General features: G+C 40.7%; 2 protein-coding genes and 2 long non-coding RNA genes across 4 annotated transcripts in view; 3 read left to right on the forward strand and 1 right to left on the reverse strand.

Moving 5' to 3' along the window:
• Positions 1 to 7,386: 7,386 nt before the first annotated feature.
• On the forward strand, positions 7,387 to 9,088 carry LOC125286676. The gene is made up of 4 exons (XR_007192218.1): positions 7,387 to 7,477; positions 7,559 to 7,876; positions 8,438 to 8,533; positions 8,796 to 9,088. It is a non-coding gene; the product is annotated as an uncharacterized LOC125286676 (long non-coding RNA).
• A 5,590-nt stretch (positions 9,089 to 14,678) lies between these two features.
• LOC125286455 lies at positions 14,679 to 19,410 on the reverse strand. Its single transcript, XM_048231557.1, has 7 exons — positions 19,300 to 19,410; positions 18,075 to 18,497; positions 16,641 to 17,111; positions 15,721 to 15,819; positions 15,507 to 15,531; positions 15,374 to 15,411; positions 14,679 to 14,929 (listed from the first exon to the last, which is right to left on the reverse strand). Exons 1-7 carry the CDS (start codon positions 19,349 to 19,351, stop codon positions 14,679 to 14,681), a joined length of 1,359 nt encoding a protein of 452 aa, XP_048087514.1. The 5' UTR covers positions 19,352 to 19,410.
• Positions 14,867 to 18,030, forward strand: LOC125286456. The gene is made up of 4 exons (XR_007192180.1): positions 14,867 to 14,950; positions 15,272 to 15,431; positions 15,752 to 15,848; positions 16,804 to 18,030. It is a non-coding gene; the product is annotated as an uncharacterized LOC125286456 (long non-coding RNA).
• Positions 19,411 to 22,967: 3,557 nt separating the features above from the next.
• myo1ea (myosin IEa) overlaps positions 22,968 to 24,538 on the forward strand; it is a 74,295-nt gene continuing 72,724 nt past the window's right edge. Inside the window, exon 1 of the mRNA XM_048231223.1 lies at positions 22,968 to 23,398. Coding sequence (XP_048087180.1) covers positions 23,396 to 23,398 — 3 coding nt within the window. The 5' untranslated portion in view covers positions 22,968 to 23,395. The remainder of the gene's footprint in view (positions 23,399 to 24,538) is intronic.

A 24,538-nucleotide genomic window follows, 5' to 3' on the forward strand; every position in this document is an offset into this window, starting at 1 on the left:
TTTTAGGCTTGAAATGATCCCAAACACTTACAGATTATGACAAAAATTTCCAAAAAAAAACAACAAATCCAGAAAGACATAATGATCAATTTATTGGTAAAATTCCACAAGTCTCCATTGACATTAGTGCAGCGAGGGTTTACTCTGGTCTGCATAAAGGGGGATTTCCCCCCCTCCCCCTTGCAATAATCGAACGCGGAAATTGTCGAGCGTTTGCGCCTCTCGCTCCGCTTTAACCCTCTCTGGTAATACTGATTGTGGATTAACAAATATATATATAAATACAAAAAAAGATTATCCTGTGTGTGTGTTCTACAAAGCTAACATATTCAATAGAGGCTGTCATTGACTGTGCAGCAAAGTACATAGGCGACATACTGTGGGGGTCATCTTTCTGGGGTCAAGTTCCATTAAGACTTTCTGGATAAATTCAAAAGTGAATTTCAATTCTTTTGGATATTCCCTGCAGAGAGAGAGAGAGAAACACTAAGAAGGCGACACAACATGAAACTTTGATCAAAGTATCATCATCAAAAGGAAGGTTTCGAACAAGTGAGTTGTTCAGAACCTTCCTTTTTAGTAAACTCTTTGTACACAAACAATGTTCTCAATGCTCAAGTTCATTTGTAGAGACACTGATGATACTTAGATCAAAGTTGTCAAGTCATGTTGTGTCGAGCCTTCTTAGTGTTTTCAAAATAGTGATTTTTTTGGGGGGCTTTTTATGCCTTTAATTAGATAGGATAGTGGAGATTGACAGGAAGTGAGTGGGAGAGAGTCGGGGTGGGATCCGGAAAGGACCACGGGGCGGGAATCGAGCCCGGGTCGCCGGCGTACGGTGCAGGTGCCCCAGCCAGTCGCGCCACTGCTGGGGCCCAAAATAGTGATTTGTATCAAAACAGTAGTGTCCCCACCATTCCCATTCAAAATGCCATTTCAAACTTATATTACATTGATTCAATACATGCTCCCAAAAGTACCAATAACTGGTTTCATGACCATGGAATTACTGCGCTTTCCTTGCCTGAACTGCAACGCTATGACCTATGCGGTATTTTTAAGAAGAAGATGAGGCATGAGATACAACAATGCAGATGAGCCAAAAGCTGCTATGAAAGAATGATACAGAATGGAAGAGGTATCTTTAGTTTGCGGATTGGAGCACAACTCAAATTGCAAATATGTTAGGATGTGGTAGTAAAATGGCCCAATTCACCAGCACATAATCAATTAGGCCTAATTTTTCCCAGTCCTCTTTTCATCACAGAAGTAACATTACGCTTGACTTGTCTTATACAAGGAAGAGACCCAATGGCAAAAAGAACTTACCAGTGTTAGCGAAGACTGGACACAACCAAAACTACCAGGCACCAGGAACTCGACCAACCCAAACTACCAGGCACCAGGAAATAGGCAAACCAAAACTACCAGGCACCAGGAACTCGACCAACCCAAACTACCAGGCACCAGGAACTCGACCAACCCAAACTACCAGGCACCAGGAAATAGGCAATTCAAACATAAAAACATTTTTAGTTTTTCAGTTTCAAAGTCTAAATGCATTTCCTCTTTCACAAATTCAACATTTAACATACAACAAAATCCGTGTTCGGCATTGAACTCCCCGAATGAGCCAGTAGGAAAAGTTAGCCTAAACTCCGTTTTACAACACTGAGAGGGTGAAACTATTTTTCCCCTTTCATAATGTCCGTTAGTAATAGGATTTCCTAGGTAGACAAATGGTGCAATAATGGCACCTAGTGGCGCATGTATTTACGCTAAGGTGAACACAAGGCGCTCTGGAATCTTCCGTGAACTTAACTATATGCACGATATCTTAAACATACAATAATTCAGAATCTTAATGGCAAAGTAACATTACATCCACATGTTAAAATAGGATAGATGTAAACCAATGTAGCAGCTACATTTAAACCGTTTAGAAGCATTTAATACAAAATATTAAGTCAAGATGAACGTAACCTAACGTGATCCAAGCGGTTTTGTACACGCCAGGCTTACAACACTTTTACAGCTCTTCTAACGTTAGTCGGTAAAATGAGATTTTTGGTGCATAGCTAATTAAGATACACTTATGGTGTGGGTGCTTGCGTTTCTTTACGATTCCGCTGTGTTAGTGTGTATAGAAATTAATATTAGCAAGTGACACACACACAGGGCGATAATACCGTACGGGCGATTTATAACGTCTCGTTCAGATAGCAATCTTGGCCATAATATTATTAACAGTATTACAACTTAATACTCTACAAACAGTACTGATACACATTTAGGTGTCAACATCAAAACTCACGTTTTATATATTACGCACATGAGGCACAAAGTCTCATTCTCACTCCACTGCTGCATCTAACTTCAACGCCTGCCCTGCGAGAACATTCTGGCGGTCTTTCTAACAGTATCCGAACCTTAAGTGAACGTTAACGTTAGCATGTTCATAGCTGCTAGCTATTATTTGTTAGCTGTCAAATGGTGCCAGCTTAACGCTATACCGCTAAAGCCAAAATTGACGTTATAAAAACTTCAAATCTGCGTGTCTGTTCATTTAAATGATATGACCTTGATGCTATACAAATATTTAAATGCTAGGTCGTGCTATCCTGCAAACGCTTATAAGCGTATCTGTTAACGGTCACTGCCATTAGCTAACCTGGCTATCAGTAAAACGGTGCCAAGGAAGTCACCTTTTAAAAACATAACTAGTCACCTTAAAATTATAGTGTAAATACTGAAATAAAGTGCAAGGATAACGGAGACGTGTCATTTTGGTTAATTCCTCCCTTACCTGACAGTGTCCTCCTGTTCTGCCGAACACAACCATCCACTCAAGTTCTGCCTTCAGTGTCTTCTTCCAGAAGTTTCTCTCGAGTTTTCATGTGTGCGCATGCGCGAATCGTGCTTGATCGATAAAAGTCATTTGATCAAATGTATAATTTGAATTTTATTGTTATGTTATACTTTTATATTGTATCAATCTAAGAAAATAGATTGAAGGACTCACACAATTTACAAAATGTAATTTTACTTAACAATCTAATATTTTGGGATGAAAAAAAGTACATCAAATGAAAAACAGCAATGTTTTACTTTTTACAGTGTATCAAATACACCCCGATCCACTCGTCGTACCCACAAATCAAGCTTGGCTTTAAATGCAGCGACTTTTATCTGCCAGTTTAAAGACAGTCGTCATTCTCCCCTGCAGTGACAGGTTGAGGTCATTAAGCAACCCTCAATATGTCACACAGGTAAGCGAGTTTTGACACCCAGCCCTCATCACTAAAATATGCAGCTAACGGTGACTTTTTTTCTGTAAGAAATCTCTGCAGCGGCTCTCACAACTCTAACACTCTGGCCAGTGACCTGCAACCAACCGACTTGATTAGCGTACCACGGTGAACTATTCACCCTCTCTAACAACTGTGCCTCAATATCCTCTGACATATCATCAATTCGCCTATGGACAGTGCTTGCAGAAAGCGGTACCTGAGCTATTTTTTTTAGCTGCAGCCTCCCCAAGGAGTTCATTGCACATGCCTTTACCAACAGGCAGAATTAACTCTTCCCCAATAGTAAAGGGTTTCTTAGATTTAGCAATCCGACTAGCCACTATGAGGCTTTTAGCGCAGCCACGCTCACCGATGTGGTTGCTTTTTTGCGACTAGTTTTTGTCCTTCTTGCTCGCGTTTTTACGCTCAAAGAACTCAAGGGGTTTGTCCTTAAGTGTAGGATGCTTGGACTCTAGATGTCGAATTAGCTTTAATGGTTTCATTGCTTCGTTTGACAACTTATCGCCAAATACCACACATAAAGGACTTGGCATGCGAGTCACCGGTCTCTGCGAAACCATATTTTAAATATGACGTCATATTTCGTATTGAATGACCCTTCTTTTTCTTTGAAGTATCTGGCTCACCATTGTCAGTGGGTATTATTGCGAATGTGACATTATTGCGAATTGAGTTTATTTAGTTTGCATGCATTTTAGCCTACTCTTGTCGTAGGCTACGGCCCGGTTAGGAATGTCCCGCGGCCCGGAGGTTGGGGACCGCTGCTTTAGAGGACCAAAGTGTGCATCCACATGGCAAAGTTCGCCCAGTTTCAATCCAGAGTAGAGGTGTATTTTATCGTTCGTTCTCATGACACAGTTCGTGTCGTTCAGTTCGCCAAGATGATTCGTTCTGAATCGTTCATTCAGTCGCATTTCCGGTAGCCTACAACGTAGTTCAGCGGTGAATCATGGAATGCAGGTTCTCAGCTCCTCGTTTGTACAAACAGTCAACACAACACTGTAATTGTAGCGGCAAATATATAGCTGCAACTTCATGATTATGTGTACTTTTAGACAAAGCAGCAGTAGCTAATGTGTTCATTCACCTTGACATTAAATTGACATATTGAAGGTAAATAGAGTAGACTACGGCTAGATCAGATAATTTCTTTTTTAAAAATGTGTTCATTATGGGCTACAGAGCCATAATCACTCTGCTTCTAGCCAAGAACAAGTGACTGCCTGAACGAGAACGACAGACCGAAGTTAAAAAAACAGCTGGGGGGTCTTGGCGTGAGAACAAACGAATGACACAAAATACATTTACCATTAGACAGATATTTAAATGTAAATGCCAATATTGAAATGTAAAATGGAATTGTTAATGTAAACCATTATCGTTATTTTTTATCGTATGCTCTCCCAGTGGCTAATTCGATGAGAACGTTTTAGAAACAATACAGACAACAGCATACGATTAGTTTGGCTCTCGCCTTAGGAAGCTGGGCCATAGGCATTCACAGCAGCACTAGGTCAGTGTGATTCAGCGACGAACGAACAAGAACTGGAAAGATGAACCAGTTCAGGTCGTTCATTTTAAAGACCCATTTGAACGAACTGATTCGTTCGCAACCGACCCACCTCTATTCCAGAGTTCAACTTCCCGGGGAAAATGTAGAGGCCTTCGACAGGCAGCTCTTTGAGCTAGCAGAAAACAGTGATTTTGGGGCTCAAAAAGACAAGCAGATGCGCGACCATTTAGTGATTGGAATTCGTGATAAGCGTCAAAAAAATTGCAAATGAAAAGTGATCTAACGCTATGGACTGCCGTTAAAATGGCCAGGCATTATGTGTTAATCAAATCATAGAACTATACAAAGGTGCAGAGCATGTAGATCACATAAAATCATTCAGAAAGAAAGATAAAAAAGGAATAGGCCACTTAGCAAAAATGAACAAACAGACGAGAAAAGGAACATGCACAAGGTGTGGACGAAATCATGATCATAGTTAGCAACGTCCTGCTAAAGGAAAAAAATGCATGAATTGTAACAAAGTTGGACACTTTGCTACAGCTTGCTTCTCAAAAACAGCTGTGCAGTGTGCAGGAGATAACTGAAGCTGATGAGGATGACTGCATTTTCCTAGGCTCTGTTGAGCTGAACCAAAGCAAAGATGCAATGCTAGCAGAGGACAAGCCACCATGGCGCACCACTTTAACAGTTGCACATACGCCAGATTCGTTCAAAATTGATTCCGGTGCAGATACTTCAGTAGTAACTTTTGAAACGCTACAAGACAAGCCAAAACTCAGTGCAGTGAAAAACACTTTACAGCATAATGGCCATTAACGGTGTGTTTCCACACAATGAAATTTCGCGTCGATCTCATTGAGGTTGAATGGAGACGAAATTCGCCCTGGTTGGGCGAAATGAAAGCGAATCGCCAAGGCAGGCGAAACAAAGTTGGCCAAAGTTTAACTTTATTTAAATGAGGACCATTCGAGAACCAATCAGGTCCGCGTCTTTGTGTTTAGAGGCGGAGTAACAAAAAAAAGTCTGACCAAGATGGCGGAGACTACCTGAGCTGTAACACTAAAATTTGTATGTGATTAAAATGTTTCTACACGAACATTGGCACTTGTATTAACACGAATTGTGGTTTATATGCCACACGAACTTAATCAGAGCACATACACCACTAAATAGACCACTATATATTGTCGTGGAAAAACTATCCACTTTCCCGAACCTCCAATCCAACTAGCACTCTGATGTCAAAGACCGAAGAGAAACACCAAGACGACAGAAGCTGAAGACTGTTGATCCTTTATTCACCCGTATTGCAGTGATAATACAATCCAAACAGCGCCAGGACTGGACCGGCCAGGCAATAGAGTGATGAGTGGCAGCTGCTACCCGATGAGATCTGATCTGAATGTGCCTGAGCTCCTTCTTTTTATGCTCTCAGGGGCCTGGGAGGCGCTCCTATCTCCAGGAACGCCACCAGGCCCCTTTTAGCCAATCAGAACGTTTTGGGACTTGAGATATTGGTGGAAAACCCTTCTCATTTAAACATTAAAAAATGTGTGTTACTAGGCAGGATACATGTGGCCAGGTCCTATGTGTAATCTGTTGCCAGGCAGAGTATGCGTTTGTTTTGGTTCTATGTGTACTTTCACTTTTGGTTCTGCCTCCTTTTCTTGTAAACCCCTCCACTTCTTCTAAGCCCTGTTTGGTTTTACTTTCACTGCCATTCCTCCTTAGTTTCACTCTTAGTCTCTGACCGCTCAGTCTCATGACTTCCAGTAAATGTTGCATAACAGTTGCATAAACAATATCCTTATATAAGATGGAATGTTTTCTAATAAACCAGCATGCTTCTAATAAACCAGTATGCACACACACACAAGTTATTATGTCTAGATAAAATCACCACAATATGTTAGTTTAAGCACTCGATCTTTTTAGCTAGCTGACAGGCGAAATGCTAGTATTTTAGGACATTAGATTGCATTGTAAACCTAGCTAGACAGCTAGGCTACATGCTGCAACACAGGTATGAAATATATTATGTCTTTATTGACCTTGTTGTTTCTATGAACATGAATTGTTGTTTATAGGCAACATCAACTTAGTCGAGGCATAAAGACCCCTGGATATCTTCATTAAGTACTTAAACGTTTGAATTAGCTGATTAGCCTAATTAGCTCACTTGCCACTTTGCAGTCAAAAGGTTAGCGGTTTCGCCGTCACGCCCCCGAAAATCGCGAGGTGTTTCGCTGTGTGGAAACCCACCGTAAGTGGCAGTTTTTGGCCAAAATTAAAGCCCATGTCAATGGCTAGCTACGAAACTGCTGCTTTCGTATAGTAGTAGTCAAGACTAACCTCCTTAGCTGAACAGTGGCAACTAAACTGGGCTTAAAGGGGTCATAGAATGCAAAACCGAGTTTACCTTGTCATAGATGAATAGCGATAGTTCAGTGGGTGAAATGGATATACAGAGAACTTCAAAACCCCATCGACACCTCCTTTCTATGCAAATCTCACAATTCGAAACTCCCGCCATAAAACGGGCGAATCCCAACGAAGCTCCGAGTTTACGCAAACTCGCAGGTGGTACCTTATTTGGCTCTGGCCTGTACATTTGTCACGCCTCAAAATTTACATACAGACCAGCCCACTGGTGCTCTTAGCCCAGGAACGTGAATGGAGAGCGAAGATGAGACAAACATTAGTTTAGCTGCCTGCTCGTTTACTTCCACAGGAATTATAAAGCAGACAGTTCTTCAAGGATATCGAAAATGAGCCACGGTCGTAAATGCAGTGTTCCAGGCTGAAACTTAGGCTACAAAGAAAGCGGAGACTTTCCATAGTCTTCCCAAGGATTCAAAAGTTCGACGGGCATGGATAATGTTTTTCTACCAGAAGATCCCTGCAAAGTTCGACACTCCGTTATTAATTTGCAAAACATTTCACCGAAGGCAGTTATCAAAACCTTGGACAGTTTAAAGCAGGATTTGCTACGCTGCTGTTACTGAAACGAGGGGCTGTTCCGACCGTAAGGCCATCACAACCGCATGCTGTAAGTATTATTTTGTCGCTAAGCAGTTATTAGCCATGCTAACGTGTATCTAGCAAGTAGAATGTGTGATTTAGTTCATTGGCAAGGCTATTTAATTTTCCTGTGTGTCATTCGTATAAAACCTGTGTTGTCATGTTAACCTACATTTTACTATGCATGTTTGTCGAGATATCTGACAGGTTAGCTGCTCTCATGTTCTCAGCAAGATAGCTAACTGAAGCTGAGTAACATGATAGTTTGGTTGCTAAGCTGTAATATAACCCACATAAGCTTTTGATGTCAGAAGTGGAAACAACTTCACGTTATCAATTCAAATGATATCTAGTCGATATGTTGAAAACCGTGTTGTCTAAATACAATGGGTTTATTTGCACGTTCTTATTTTAGAACATTACAAGAACGACAACATGACAAACGCAGCATGTCAAACAGATGCTCCAAGTGTGGCATCTTGCAGGGCTTAGAATATTAGCAAATGCTTTTGCTGTGAGTGAACAGCTTGGTGTGTGCATGCAAAAGTGACTTTCACTTGTGTTACAACATTTCTGTTGTTTGGTTTAGGTTTTATCTTGCAGCCATGCACTTCAATGAGAATGCTGAGTCCCCACAACAGAAGACAGCCAAGGAGAAACTATGTACAGACTTGCCAAACAATTTGTAAGTTTAATAAAATATACTTTTTTTATTACAAACAACAAATCAAAATGTGTAACAGTATAGGCACTAAAAAGAACTTATCGATTCACACACAACAGGCTGTCTTAGACCTGATGCTACTGGTGTCAAAATCATCATCAGTACTGTAAACAAAGCACAATGTTCAGGGCCATACAATTTGTTTATTGTACAGTATACAGCTTACAATGCACTGTATTACAGTATCCAATATCCAAAAGTCCTCTTTCTTGTCCTCTTCGAGATCATCAAAGACCCTCTTCCTGATTGGGATGCCGTCCAGCGGATTCCTGTGCCCCAGGACTTGTGGGCTCAGCTTGACAGACCTTCCATGGAGATGCTGTTGCTGAACATGAGTCACGGTTCAGTCGACAAGGGGTCTGAATCCAACGTACTGCCCTGAAGTATCCGGACGCTCCCTCCATATGCGTAGCACCACACACGAGGGGATCATGACACGGACGCTTCTTCTAAGGAAACCCAAGCATCTGCTCACAAAAGACCTGTAGGCCAAGTCACTTCATTGCCTGCAATGAGAACAGGGTGGAAAAGCACATTTTTTACTATTTATTTTTAATCTTTTTACATTAGAGTATCACTGGACGATTGTTGAAAAAAAAAAAAAAAAAAAGTTTGTCATTTTGTGGTGTTGATCAAATTGTGTTTTTGCAATATGCTGAACCAATAATGAATGTGTATTGGTTAAAAATATTTTATTTATATACTGTAACTGCTAACACTTGTATCAGATTGTCCTCACCTTTCCATCCCTCTGATTCTCAAACGGCCATGGTCAGCTCTGTAAATATTCATTGCATTTTGCAAAGAATAAATATAGAGGCACAACGGATCGAGGCCATGATGGTCATTCAGGTCAGCTCCTCAGGAACCTTCTTTTCATAACTTGTAAAAACAAACAATGTCCCTGCTGTTATTTCGTAATTTTGAATGAGCAGGAAGCACAAAGTAGCTTAAGTAAATGTCTCCAGTTTTAGTTACCAGAGTTGTAAGATCACATGGAAAGAAGGTAATAATCTCAACCAGATGTCAGTAGGATAGTTACAAGATTACATTAGACCTACTGACTGTACCCCACTGTATTTTAAACAGTGATATTTATAGGATTTTTGATTATTGTACTCTACTCCATGGTACTATGTAAATTGCCCCTTGGGGATAAATAAAAGTGTTTTTGAATTGACACAAACAAGAGTAGGCCTAGTAATATTTTCGTTGACCTCGTTTCACTTCAGCCATAGGCTACAAAATGCACATAGCTCCTGCCCAGCTAACTGGGCGTCCCGTTGTAAGATCATACATTAAACCTAACCAATGGAAAGAAAGTTCAAAATATTCATGAGCATGATCAGATGACTTAATCAGCAGGATAGTAGTTACCGAAAGTACATTGACTTATGACCGTGAGACCTACTGACACAATCACATAGTGATATTTTCTTGACGCCAATAACTTGGTAGGCTATATGGCTACTCGACTCAATACACAGGTTGGAGGCTCCAGTCATCTGACCACGCTGCAGGGACAGAGCCTCCTGCCCAGCTAACAAGACCAAAGAGATTGTGGTAAGATCACATATTACCACTGACCATAATGTATGGTGGAACTCCTAATCAGATGACCTATTCAGCAGGAGGAGAATATACTTTACTGACAAAAACGAGTACTTTCCAGCCATTGACAAGCAGCAGGCACCTTTCATCCTACAGCATAGCCTGAACTGCCCACTGACTGAATACAACAGGAAACTTTTCAGCTAGCACAGCTAACTGGACATCTTGACAAAAAACCCATTGCACAAAAAATTGGGTACAAGTTGTAAAACATTTGTTTTGTGTGCAAAGATAAGAAGCTTCTGTTGCTTACAATGCTAAAAACACCAACCTATAAGGATGCAACTGTTTCCCTTAGTCCCCTAGTCCTCACACTAACATCCTGACATTGGACCCACAATGGTCACCGCACTAGTATTACAGCTAGCTAACTTGTACTTTTACAACTGTGGTGTTGTTGTCCTGAAACACAAACAGTAAATGACAAAACTTACCACTCTGCCAATTAGTCATTTCCAAACTATGGGCCCCTTATTGGTTTGCTCTCTCTATTTTTTATTCTTCCTTTGATTCAGGCTCAAATATGCTGTTCAACACCTATGTTATATGCCATATTTATTTTTACCTTTTTTGTTTCAGTGAGTGTTATGTTTGTCTTGGTCATAAAATTGTTTTTATGTCTTGTCTTCACCGTTGTAAACCAACCAATCAGCACTTTGCATGTTCATCTAAATATTCATGAGCATACCATGAAAAGGAAGAAAACCTCTCTCGTTTCATTCTAGGGCTTTTAACCAGGTTTGCATTAGGGCGCATAGAACAGCACATATGCCATTTTCAGCCCAACCAATGTTACACACCCTATTCAGAGACCTTAAGGACCAGCACAAAATACCCTATATTCTATCACCCCTTTAAGAAGGCTGCACTTACTCCCGGATTTTGGCTCTGTTGTCCGAAAACCTCCAGGTCCAGAGGTCCTTTTGACCACTTGCCAAATAAAACAAAAATGACTTGACCCTGGAGGTTTTTGACAGGGCAGACTCATGTTGCCTGCCCTGTGTGGCACCACCTGCCTGGTAGCTCTTATATTCATCCAGGAGTAACATTTTAATATTGAATGAAAGTGTAACACAAACAGAAACATAGAGCCTGCTTCTAATCTTACCGATAGACAGACAGTATCTTCATCGAAATTTTTTTGTTATCTTGAATTTAGTCACGATAAATTGAATATCTAGTAATGAACAGGTATGATAAGGGATCAGATTCCATAAATAATTCCAGTGGAAATGCATGGATTCCAGTTGCTGCCACTGGAAGAAACTGGAATCCATGCATGAATTATTTATGGAATCTGATCCCTTATCATACCTGTTCATTCTTACTCGTCGCTCGACTTATCGTGACTAAATTCAAGATGGCTGCAAAGGCTAAACTTCGTGAAGATACTGTCTGTATAAATCGTCTTGTAAGTAAACTACCAGTGCTTTTTCAAAGTTCTCAATGTCTCGTTTTAAATGTCAGGGCCCTCGGAAGTCTACCAATGAAGTGTGGAGATACATTGAGCCTCATAAATGGTGTAAAACAGTGATTTATTTGCATGGCTAGCCCGATGCTGAAGCACCACCACTGAAAAAGCTGTTGGTAGCATCGCACCAGAGGCTCACATTACTGTGCCATCACCTTGAGTGCCAGAAGTAAAAAAGTCACTCTGTAGTTTACCATCCAAAGTAGTCACTGGTGTGTGAACCTTCTTTAATACACATACACAAACGTACACACACACACACAGAACACTAACAGGAAAACATATTGTTGTTGCTGTCACTTTAACGATGGTGGGGGTGATATCTACTTTAAAATGTTTTTAAAAGTTCAAATGTTTAATTCATTGTGATCATATGATCACTACCATTCTACAATCTGCCACTATCAACCAACTGCAAAGTATGAACTCTATACTACTCATACACTGATGACAATGTGTATGACACACTGCTGACTGGAAGAGTGTGTGTTGAATTAAGTAATGTCATGAGAGTGAAATACCCACTAGGCTGGTGTCTTTTCATGTTTAGAGGCTGATTTTGACTTGAATTTCACCTGGGGATCAATAAAGTATCTATCTATCTATCTGACTTTGAAAGTCCTTCCTCCATAAGGGTATACAATAAATTAATGTAATGTAATTTCTAGAGGACTGCAGTCAGTGCAACATAGACACAGAACAACTGAAGTGCATGAACACAAACGTGTAAAGTATGTCATAAAATACAGGCATGGCTGGGTCTCTGTAGACACCTCAGCAGTCATGTGCAGCATGACACCACTGTGTTGTTATACACACATGAGATTACAGGCTTCAAGAGGTTGTAGAGTAGTTTGCATGTAGCAGCAGCGCCCCCTTGTGATGTATTTGAGAAAGCAAAATGTTAAACACAAACCATCTACACTAGGGTTGTTAGACTCATAGGCAGTGGGCCAGATTTGTTTTAATGAGACCTCATGGGCACCGTCATTTTACATTTTCTGCATGGTTATCAGATTTTTGTTTGCTGATTTAATCCTTTACCCACTTATGAGCAAATAAGGCATATAGGTTTATTGGTTTATCATGTGCTGTCATATACTGCTCCTTCTTTCTTGAAATACCCTACCTTCCATGTCAGTCTTTCTCTTTTTCACCAGCATAGAAAGTATACAGTATGATAATAATTATAATAATAATTTTGTAGCAAACTGCATTTTTCCTTTTCTGCATCTTCCTTTGTGAGGATGGATTGTAGTTTTGTGAGGATGGACTGTAGTTAATTGTAGTTAATCATATCACAGAGATATTGATGATAACATAGTCGATGATAACTGGATGTGAATCTGTAATGTTTTGTACTCCTTCCATCTGCTCCCCCTGGTGACTGTTAAGGGTCGTATCTTTGACACCCCGATCTAAACCTTACACAAAGTTTTAAGTTCCTTCCTCCATATGATGTCACCACTTCTTAAAACAACTAAAGAAGAACTAGATTTTTAATTTTTTCATATATACTGCTAAAAAAAATTAAGGGAACACTTCAATCATACACTGGATCGGTACTCTGACACTGTTTGGTTCTGAGCACAAGTAAAACTTTTGAGGTGAGTGTTTTGTTTTGCAAGAACTGTCAGACATTCTATTCTGTGAATGTAGTTTGAGAATGCAGAAAAGGGTGGAAGGTTTCAAAAAATGTGTTTTAACAATTGTGGAAAAGTGTTCCCTTAAGTTTTTTGAACAGTATATATATTTACAGAGAAAAGCAGTTTTCAAAGTTAAAATCATAAAGTAACATTTTATTTAACAGCTCAAACTGTTTTACTTCACAACAAATAAAAGGAGTAAAGCACACAATAAAAAAGAAGAGATAAAATACACAATCAGTGACACAAAACAGTGAGGGTCAGAGAATAAAGAAACTTAAGAGTAAAAAAATACTATTTTACAAATGTCCATTAAGCACCTCTCCTCTTTTGTACTGGCCCCCTTTAAATAGGGTGCACATCGCCGCCATTCTCTAGGTCTCTTTTTGCTTCCTCTCAGTCTCTCACAGCACAGTAAGCAACGTGTGACTCATAAAACATATGGCCTAGGCTAATTAATGTTTATTTATTAAACAGGCACATAGCTTGATAAAACACGTGAAATAATGTATTACTTAATATCAAATAGAAAATCCATACAACTAATTAATGTCAGTGGAAACTATTAATACACAAATGGGCTAGCAGATATACATAATTGCATTGTTAAGCTGTTTCCCTATTCTCCACATGGACAGATCAGTATATATAATAGTCTGTTACATGGGGCCTTCTGTTCTGCCAGTGAAATTGAACTTACACCAGATGGAGAGGCACAAACAAATTGGTTGGATGGTATATATGTCCATCACTGTGGATGCTTTGTGATTGGCTAATGAGGCTGGACCCGGTTGTAATTTCACAGCATTCATGACTGTCTCAGGAGAGCATCCAGATTCTCAAGCATCCATAGAATTTGGCCATAACATCCGTTTAAGCAATAAGCCCCGAGAGGCCGTAGGTTACACTGATTCTACAACAGCTAAGGGGCGTTGTTAGGCTCGACACGCTAGTGGAGTCCCTAAAACCCCCCTTAGCTGTTGTAGAATCAGTGTAACCTACAGACTCGACTGGCATATTGCTTTTCTAAAACTGTTACTATAAATACCTGGCAAAATTTCATAAAGTGAAGGCACAGCAACTAGAAATGTAAAGATTTATTCATAGATAATCATTCTTCCGCCAAGAAATATATTTCCTCTAATTGAATGGTTGCCAAGCAACGTCGAGACGCAGCTACTTTAACTTTTGTATCAAGTTATGGTAGCGCAGTAATATAGAACGAAATGCGGTCAAGGTGTATGTTGGATTTTACAACGGCATTGAACACAATTCAGCCAATCACAATCAAGGACCGGAACTATCAGTTTTAGAATTGGTCATAACATCCATTTGGTCATATTAACGTCTGTCAAAGGTCCAGACTGCCGCTGTGAGTCTAGTTCCAGGTACCTGTTGTTTCACTGGGTGTGATGACTGAATAGGTTTCTGGCACGTCTGCAGTCTGTCCTGCTGGAGTGAACCCAACACTGTCCGGCTGCGGTCTGAACTGAACCACTGAATATGGTTCAGGCACATCTGAGGACTGTCCACTGGGTCCTGCTGGAGTGGACCCACTGTCCGTCTGTTTCCTGATGTGTACTACTGAGTACGGTTCATGCTGCCGGACGCCCACTGCATAGGGAGCGCCTATGGAGAACAGTGTCGGGGGTCAGTGTAAAATATACATTCATTAATTTACATTCGTTCATTTAGCAGACCCTGTTATCCAGTGACATGATGCTGCATTTTATAAAATGTATTTGTTCAGTGCAGAGTCAAAGCAAGTGTAAGAGAAAAAAATGCAAATTCACACACCAAAAATAGCTCCCAACATTCACACATTAACAGGAGCATTTCTTGGTGGGGGAGTTTCCTTATTTCCATATTTGTTTTAGGTTTGCTTTTATAAACTAGTTTTGGTATCATCTTTAAATTTCCTTTGACATTAAAATAAATTTTGTCAATCAAATACGACTCGTCGTGAGACAGGACAGAAGTGATGTCACTGTGCGTGGTGACAGTGTGTGAGAGAGGACAGAAGTGATGTCACTGTGCGTGTTGACAGTGTGTGAGCAGAGGGAGGGGACTCACAGTCTGGCTCAGTGGTGCCTTGGTCCCCATGGCAACTCCTGGAGATATCATGAACAAAGTGAGCACAAAATAACACCAGAAACACATAACGCTGCTTTTATTACTGTCTCTGAATGAAGAAGAAAATGTGTACCTTTGCATCATTAGAGATTGACTTGCTGTTGAAACAGGAACATATGAAACAGGATGTTAAGATAAGAACAACGTTTCTGAGATAAACACGACTGTAAAACGGAGATACTTCCTAACTGGAAATATTTAACCCCTGATAAACAACTCCGTTCATAAACTAAATGAAAGAGGTTTCTAACCCTGCTTCATGATATACTGTGTGAACTGAAGGTTACCTTTGTTGCTCTTCATTTTTTGTCTTGCAAGCAAAAGTATGACAGCAATTATAATGATGAGCAGGACTGCACCAGCCACATACCAGCCCACATCAGCTCCTGCAGATCAGAAACAAGAGACCCACACAGTGAGCAGTCTTGTATTTGTAACTCTGACTGAAAATGCATTTCAAAGATTTCAACATACTGACATCGGACACAAAACAGCCTTATCAATACAAATACTACTATTACTATTGTTGCTGCTGCTACCATCTAACTACAACTACTACTATTCACACTGCTGATACTGCCACTACGAATATTGGTACTACAACATTTTATGATCATAACATCATGATAACAATGATGATAATGATTATGTTATGCGTCACAGTCAGTGTGGAACTAACATGCTCTTAACTAACATGCTCTTACCTGGCTTCTTCCTGCACTAACATGCTCTTAACTAACATGCATGCCTGGCTTATGGAACTAGCATGCTCTTAACTAGCATGCTCTTACCTGGCTTCTTCCTGCAGTGTGGAACTAACATGCTCTTAACTAGCATGCTCTTACCTGGCTTCTTCCTGCAGTGTGGAACTAACATGCTCTTAACTAGCATGCTCTTACCTGGCTTCTTCCTGCACTAACATGCTCTTAACTAACATGCTCTTACCTGGCTTCTTCCTGCAGTATGGAACTAGCATGCTCTTAACTAGCATGCTCTTACCTGGCTTCTTCCTGCAGTGGGAACCAACATGCTCTTAACTAGCATGCTCTTACCTGGAACTAACCTGCGGTGTGGAACTTGCTAACTAGCATGCTCTTACCTGGCTTCTTCCTGCAGTGTGGAACTAACATGCTCTTAACTAGCATGCTCTTACCTGGCTTCTTCCTGCAGTGTGGAACTAACATGCTCTTAACTAGCATGCTCTTACCTGGCTTCTTCCTGGTTGGCTCTGGTTGGCTGTTCCTTGTCACATTGACTGTGATGCTGCGTATTACAATCCAGTGTCTTTTTCTCTTTCTGTCTTCTGTGTCCAGCTCACTTTGGTCCTGTGTGTTTTGTCCATCAATGTTGTTTTTTCTCCGTCTCTTCAGCTTGTTCAGGACACACACGTAAACACCGCTGTCGTTAAGCTGGCTATTGTTGATACTGACATCATGAGAGGTCCAGTGCAGGTTACGTCTTGAAGGACCTGGTGAGGTGAAGCGTGCGTCTTCAGAGCAGATCTGGTCATGACGGCCCTCACTGCTGCAGGACGATTTGCAGGTGGCTCTCCCATTTCCACTGTTCACCTTCAGCCAGTAGATCACATAGGACCAACGACGGTGGATTGTGAAGAGACAGCTTAGAAGGATGGCTGACCCTTCAGTTACATTCTGTTGAGTTGGCAGCTCATGCTCAACTGTAGACAAGAAGAATAATGTCATCAGTACAAAATCTCTGAAAATATTGTGCCGTTGGTGATTGTAAGTGTCTACTGTTGAATGAGTGTTCCCAAAATCCTGTGCGATTGAAAGTGTGAATGAGATAATGTGTAAATGTCAGTTATTGTAGTTGTATTTGAGTTACCATATGGTGTATATGTTAGCTTCTTTAGTCTCTCTTTGGTTGTGCCTAATGTGCTTATCCCCGTATTGATGTGTATGATAACACCCTTGTTGTGTGTTGCATGTACGACAGGCCTGTAGTCAACACCAACTTAAGTCAAGACTGAGTCAAAAGAGGTTCAAATCCAATACTGAATCCAAAACTGTTCTAGACCAAGCCCTAAGTGAGAGACCGAAAACAGAAAACTAATTCTCAACACCACTACTAACTATGTAATTTTCTTTTTACACTATTTTATACTTTTTCAGGTAAAAGATTAGTTCTGTAATGTCAAAGCACAGCCATTACAGATTAATTTTGAATAAATGAAACATCTATTTTGTCTGATCATGGTCAGATAAATGAAAAATTCTAATTTCTAATTTAGAAAAATAGATATATTTTAAGCATGCGTTGGACTCGGTCAAGACCAAGTAGAAAATTTGGCAATACCAGTGGCCAACACCAAGACAAGTCCGAGTCCAAATACCAGCGGGTCCAAGACTGAGACAATAAAAAAAATGTCTTGATTCTGGACTCGAATTCAAGACCGGACTCGAGTACTACAGCCCTGATGTACAGTTGAGATTATCCGTGTGTTGCACTTTATTGTTACATGTGTTGGCTGTGATGCCTGTTCCATTATATGGCCATGCTGGCCAAAGGGGACCACTGGGTGTGGTTGCTACAGCTGATAGCAGTGTACTGTGCAATTATTTCCATTCCACATAAAACATAGTCCGGTGTTTTTACTAACTAATACAAAATATCAACTCACATTGTGTACCTCCAACAGCTACAATGTAAGTGTCCACAACATCAGGGTGAGGGTTGAATGAGTATATTGGCTGAAAAGTGCAATCACAGACACAAGCATAGAATCCACTTCTTGCTTCTATTTGGTATGTTCCATCTTCACCACATTCTGTTGAGCAACAGCACAGAGGACCTTGTAGACCACTTCCTTCTGGGTGGAACCCATTGGGAGTTATTTCTTTCTGCCTTCTGTCTAAATCCACCTGGCTGTTCAGTTCTCCACCACATCCTTGTGAGCAGGGAACTGTGTCAGTTATCATTGTCTGGCTTTCATCCCAATCACAATCCACCTGGTTGTCAATCCGCCAGAGAGAAGCCTTACAGGACAAGGTGATCTTACTATCATCATCATTGTCATCCGTCTGATGATAGAAATAAGTATGCCCTAAACAATAGAAATATTCATTAGCATTCAGAGGATTCTTTCTTTCCAATCAGCAGTATCTCCTTTACTTTTGACATCACATCACACTCTACTGCATCACATTCAACACTAATGGTACATAGAACAGAGAGGAGCCTGCACACCTTGATGGATTATTCTGCAGGTGCAGCTATTTTGCAAGGACAACTTCAGGGTAACAAAGAAAAAAAGAAAAGTGCATTACTCCAAGGTACAGCCGGTTTAAATGATAAATTGACATTTCGGTCAGTAGCCTAAGACCTTCATCAGAGTAACTTTGTTGAAGAAAGCACAACATATTTACAATAAGTGCAAAACAGGAACAAGCAATTAGGTGTCCTAACTAATATTTCAATTAATTTACAAGGGTATTCAATTGGTTATCAACATCCATAGCCTACCATACATTGAAATAATTCTCTAAGTTCAAACAATATACATAAACATTTGAACATAACATAAATATTGTTTATGTTGTTAACATAAACAATATACAACTTTAAATACTTTTATACATTCCAACATGATAATGACTGAATCAACAGAAATCAGTGACAAATGAACATGACATGTACAAGTTAAAGCATGACATTGAGAGTAAGTTCTTCATTTAACTCCTTGTTGTAGCTCTGCAGGGTGTATATCCTGAAAGCTTTGCATTCCTTTTTGGGCACTTCACTTTCAAAGCAGTGGTGCTCTTTAAGGACATAAAGAAATGAGAAAGTATTTCCCACAAATCTGTTTCCGTAATGCAATGTTGCCTTTTCAACAAAATGTCTCTTACCGTAGCATTTCAGGAGGAGATGTGTCAGTATAGCAAAGCCGAATAACCCCATTGCTGCTCACAGTCTGAGTTCAGACTGAGGAAACCGTGAGCTGCTGTCAGACAGCAACCACATTGTGTTGTGTACACTGCATCTGGTAATATCTGATTGGTAACAAATTCTGCTGAAGTACAAGAGGGGAAGTGGCCAATCAGGGAAAAGGGTTTGCTGTGTGTGGCTCACCAATGCACAATAAATGGTTAATGTTGCTTCATGCTCTTGCCATGGAAAAATACTGACTTAAACAGCCAGGAGTTTGACACATTCAGAGGTGACTGTAGAATTAAGTCAATGTTTCTGTTCATTGCTATTCCTGTGGTATTCAAGGCCCAGTCTTTTATGATTTAAACACTTTTTTACTTTTTGTCAAATTCAGCTGAATTCTGCTCAAGTTTCTCCAACTGTTTGTTCTGCGTGAGCTCAGAAGTGCTTAAGTTTCAAGTTCAAAATTCAGGTTTATTGCGTCGTGTGCATTTAAAGGTACATTGTACAATAAAATGCAATTAAAATTTGAATGAGGTTTTGCCCTGGCTCTCCCTCATATAATCTATAATACATATGACAATAAGCAATAAGCAATCTGTGGTGTTTGTGCCCAGTTCAGGGCTTGGGCCAAGTGGGACGACATGTCTCAGGAGCACTGAAGGAAGGGCTGCATTTGATTGGCTGTTTGAAGGGCTGCATTTGATTGGCTATTGAGCTCAAATATCATCAGTCTTTCACACAGCATCAAGTTTGTAACATGATGCCCCTGTGATTTTGTTCCCTTGCAACAAACATTACCATCTACTCTGGGAATCCAGAGTTCTTGCGGAAGCATTTGCTCAGCGAGAGACTCTGGCAATGAGTAATGATGCACGTTACTTTTGCCCCTTGCATCGCGGAGAACCAATCACATCTGTGTATCTGATATAAGCGGGCCAGAGGCGAGCTAAACAGATGACAGTCGTGGTGTTATCCAATTGCGTCGAAGTCCGGAATCAGTAAGTTAACATTGGTCGTATAGTGTCCAATTGCGTGCAGTGAGATTTTCAAATGCATGCTTGGTGCTGCTCCTCGAGCTGGGCCATTACATTATTCATGGCCAGGCCCTTAATCTTTTGGATCCAGGCTAATAACCATCTGGCATCTACAGAGAGGGAGAAAACACCACTTGAGGCAAGGGGTGGGGTGGTGGATCTGGCTCTCATGTAGCATGATCTAGAACATATGTGGGCCTAATCTAGAACATAACTGTGTTTGATATTTTCTAGAGCACATATGTGCCTGATGAGGGGTGGATTGAAATCTGATCTAGAATGGATCCATTCAAGAGTCAGACATTGCCTCCAGTGTGAACTGTTCAGAACCCTCCCTGAAGTCTATGTTCCTGGTGCAATTCTGATCTGAGGCTGAGGGGGGCGCCAGAGGCTCACATTACTGTGCCATCACCTGAAGTGCCAGAAGTGAGAAGTAAATAAGTCACTCTCTAGTTTACCATCAGAAGTAGTCACTGGTGTGAACCTCTTCTAATTAAACTGACTGGAATCAAGAGGTTGTCAGAGCAACAGTGACACCATCTGACTCTGACACACACACACACACACACACACACACACCTGACCTCTAACCTCTTGACCACTGCAGAAGCTGCCATTCCCAGGGCCAAGGCATCCAAGTGTTCAGGCACCATGTCTGAATTCAGGCGTGAGCTAGTATGCTTAAGATTTGAAAATAGGCAATGAGACTACAGATGTCTTCATAACAGGCTTGTGCAAAATTCCAGAATTGAATTGAAACTGGCTTATAAATTCAAATTCAATTCTTGAATTTCACTTGCATTTCAATTGAGATAGCAAACAGGAAGCAGAATTGCAATTCAAATTGTGAACAACCCTGCTTCATAAATGTCTGATAACTTCAGGCACAGACATTTCTATTGCTTTAAAGGAGAATTCCGGTGTGATATTGACTTAAAGTGTGTTGAAACACGTATGTCTCATAGCTCACCTCGGCTTGTCCCCTGCACTCAGAAATCAATGCTACCAACACAGTGTTTCGTTGTGGTGCCTCGGGCATCGGCCTAGCCATGCAAATAAATCACTGTTTTACAACATTTACGAGGCTCAAAGTAGCTCCATACTTCATTGGTAGACTTCCGAGGGCCTTGACATTTAAAACGAGACATAGAGAACTTTGAAAAAGCACTGGTAGTTTATACAAGACGATTTATACAGACAGTACCTTAAGGAATTTTACCATTCGACGCCATCTTGAATTTAGTCACGATAAGTCGAGTGACGAGTACGAACGAACAGGTATGATAAGGGATCAGATTCCAAAAATAATTCAATGGAAATGCATGGATTCAGTTGCTGCAAAGTCTACCAATGAAGTATGGAGCTACTTTGAGCCTCGTAAATGGTGTAAAACAGTGATTTATTTGCATGGCTAGGCCGATGCCCGAGGCACCACAATGAAACACTGTGTTGGTAGCATTGGCTAACTAGCGCCAGATTTCTAAGTGCAGGGGACAAGCCGAGGTGAGCTATGAGACATACGTTCACACTCGTTATCATATTTCAACACACTTTAGGTCAAAATCACACCGGAATTATCCTTTAAGCCCTGCATTCCAATTCTATTCCAGGGATGAGGCTGTTGTTATCTCACATACTGTAATGTTTCCTCCATAAAACTAGTACTTGTAATTATGGCCACATCAAAGTCCTGACTAAATGATATATGCTCATATAATCTGAGACATCATGGTAACAGTGTTGCTTTTCCAAGAAAGCCTTCCAAAATCCTTTTCCGGGTGGGAACCTATTGGCAATAACATTTGCCTCTCATGACATGTAACCTACATATTTTCTCTTTGTATGATATCACAGGGAATATTTGCTGTGGCATATCTTAAACAGATTACATAAAGGTTGAAATTTTAAAATTTCAGATCTGACACTGGACCATTGTTGTAATTGTCAATTCTTTTCATAGTCGATTAATCTGTTGATTATTTTTGTAACACCACAAACAAAAATTGTTGTCCTCAAATGTTAATTATGTTAATGTTAATTTGCCTTATAACCTTAAGATGGCCTATTTAGTTTAGGCTACTGTAATGGAGGATAAAATAAAGCTACAAACTTTGAGGTATTTTCTTTTACAATAAAATAAATAATAGAAATTATACAAACCAATGAACCCTGTAGCCTTAAATAGTTGGTGATATTTGACAACTAGACTAATGATTGATTGTTGCAGGCCTAGTTCTAATTGACAACATCTAGATTGGCTATAGTGAAATATTTCGAGTGGAAGCACACTGACATCACAACTGAAACATGTAGGCCTAATTGCATTTGTCAGATACGCAATGAAGTATGGTAGCCTATAGAATAGGCTATGTTAATATTTGAATGTAACAAGCCTTCTCCATCCAGAACGAATTGCAGAGTAGACTAACTTCTCTCTGCCAAATCTCTTACATAACAAATATGGACTTGACCAAGAACAAGCTTTCCTTTCTTCCAAAAATGACACACTGTTCCCCATGATTTCGAATCTGCTTCTGTTAACCATCATTTGATAGCACATAGCCTACTATGTGTAGGCTACATGATGACGCTAACTCCAAATCCAACCCAAATCATCTGGTGGGATTCCCTCCGGGAGTGTCGCGGCGATAGGTCGCTCCTATTGGCTAGAGGCAAAAGGCGAATTCTCCATTTATGGATCGTTCGCGCCGTCCATCTCGTCAGCCAGCAGCCTCGAAGTTTAACTTTCCAGTTCGCCTGGAACGCGACAGTAGTCTGTGCCACTGCGCGTCGAGATCGTAGCTCGAACGCAGCTCCGCAGTATGGACAGGGAATACGGGTCCTGAGGACATTCAATCCGACATTTTCAGGGAGAACATCTGGCTTATTGCTGTGCGCTGGACTTTGTCGCCTCTTTGAATCTACGGACTGGTATTTGGAAAAGGACACATTTTCAGAAAATACACCTGTTTGTCACATCGATCGTCTTAAGCCTGCGTGCCATTCACTGAGGACTGCTTGTTTACCCAAAGCCAAAATGGTAAGTCATTTGGAAAGCCTTTGACATTGTTTTTAGATTAAACTGTTACATGGAATCTGCGGTCCGAGCTAGGAAATTGTGAGAAGCATCTTCTTCAGAGATTTGGAGAAAATATCCTGGTTATCAAATCGTAGCTCTAGCTAAGTAAACACTGAAACTTTCGCTTCGTAATCAGGCAAAAATGCTGCCTATGACAGCCGACTGCAGCTAGTTTTTTACAGTTTGGCAATGTATGTTACTGAAGTGTACTATTTGTGTTTTATAAACGTTTCAGTGCACTGACAAAACAAAAATAGGAAAGGAATAGTCGATATACAGCATTCTTCAGGTAAATGTTGAATAGGCCAATACAATGGAACATAATACATGTAGGTGCGTTACATGGCCACTTGTCAGACCTTTTATAGTGGTAAACATTATTTTGACGTGATCCAGAGAGCGCTCTGGGCTTCTGCTCCATATTTGCTGTCAAGGTGTGAACACGGTCACCTCTCTGTTAGCAGTGCGGGTGTTACCTATCATGCCGCATTGAAACGGCTTATCGTTCTCCTCGAGCTGAAACCTCCCGTCTCGTCTGTCCCACTCGCTTTTGTGCATCTCCGGTATTCGAGCCCCTTGTGAAACTCACGACCAGCTTCACATTTTCTCAGTGTTTCGGTCACATCAGCAGTCTAACCCGGCAGGTTAAAAGCTGCACACTGTCTGAGGTCACCAGGACAGACAACATGGCTCTTTGCCAGTGTGTCTGTTCTATAGCAGTACACATATAGAAACCTTTGGTAGGTTGTCTTACTGTATCTGAAGTATCTGAAGTTATTTTGGACTATGGTGATGACAGTCCAGTTTCGGTACACTGGTGGAGCCTAATGGAGTCTTTGCTAAGACAGATAGTCTATCTCTGTGACATCTTGATAAGAAGTAAGGGATCGGCACTCTGACCAGACATCATGTGATTTTCAGACAAACTTTTTGGATGTCTCAAAGCGACAGCTCCACCTGGTTCAGGTGACATTTGAAGGTTTGAATGGGCAATGGAAGAGAATGTTGTACAGCTTCACGGTCACTGACCCCACCGAGGTAAACAGTGGTGTTGAGGGAACAGAAGCACTGCATCCATGGTTACCCACCATGGCAACACAC

Source organism: Alosa alosa, chromosome 21 (assembly GCF_017589495.1).
Source record: "Alosa alosa isolate M-15738 ecotype Scorff River chromosome 21, AALO_Geno_1.1, whole genome shotgun sequence".
Lineage (NCBI taxonomy): Eukaryota > Metazoa > Chordata > Actinopteri > Clupeiformes > Clupeidae > Alosa > Alosa alosa.

Bases quoted from the DNA above. Each gene is read 5' to 3' on its own strand.
- LOC125286455 (XM_048231557.1), bottom strand. From the start codon at position 19,351: ATGGGGTTATTCGGCTTTGCTATACTGACACATCTCCTCCTGAAATGC. The intron at 17,112-18,074 runs GTGAGTTGATAT...TCTTGTCTACAG, and splicing joins AGCTGTTGGAGGTACACAAT to TTGAGCATGAGCTGCCAACT. The intron at 15,820-16,640 runs GTAAGAGCATGC...TCTGATCTGCAG, and splicing joins GCCAACCAGGAAGAAGCCAG to GAGCTGATGTGGGCTGGTAT.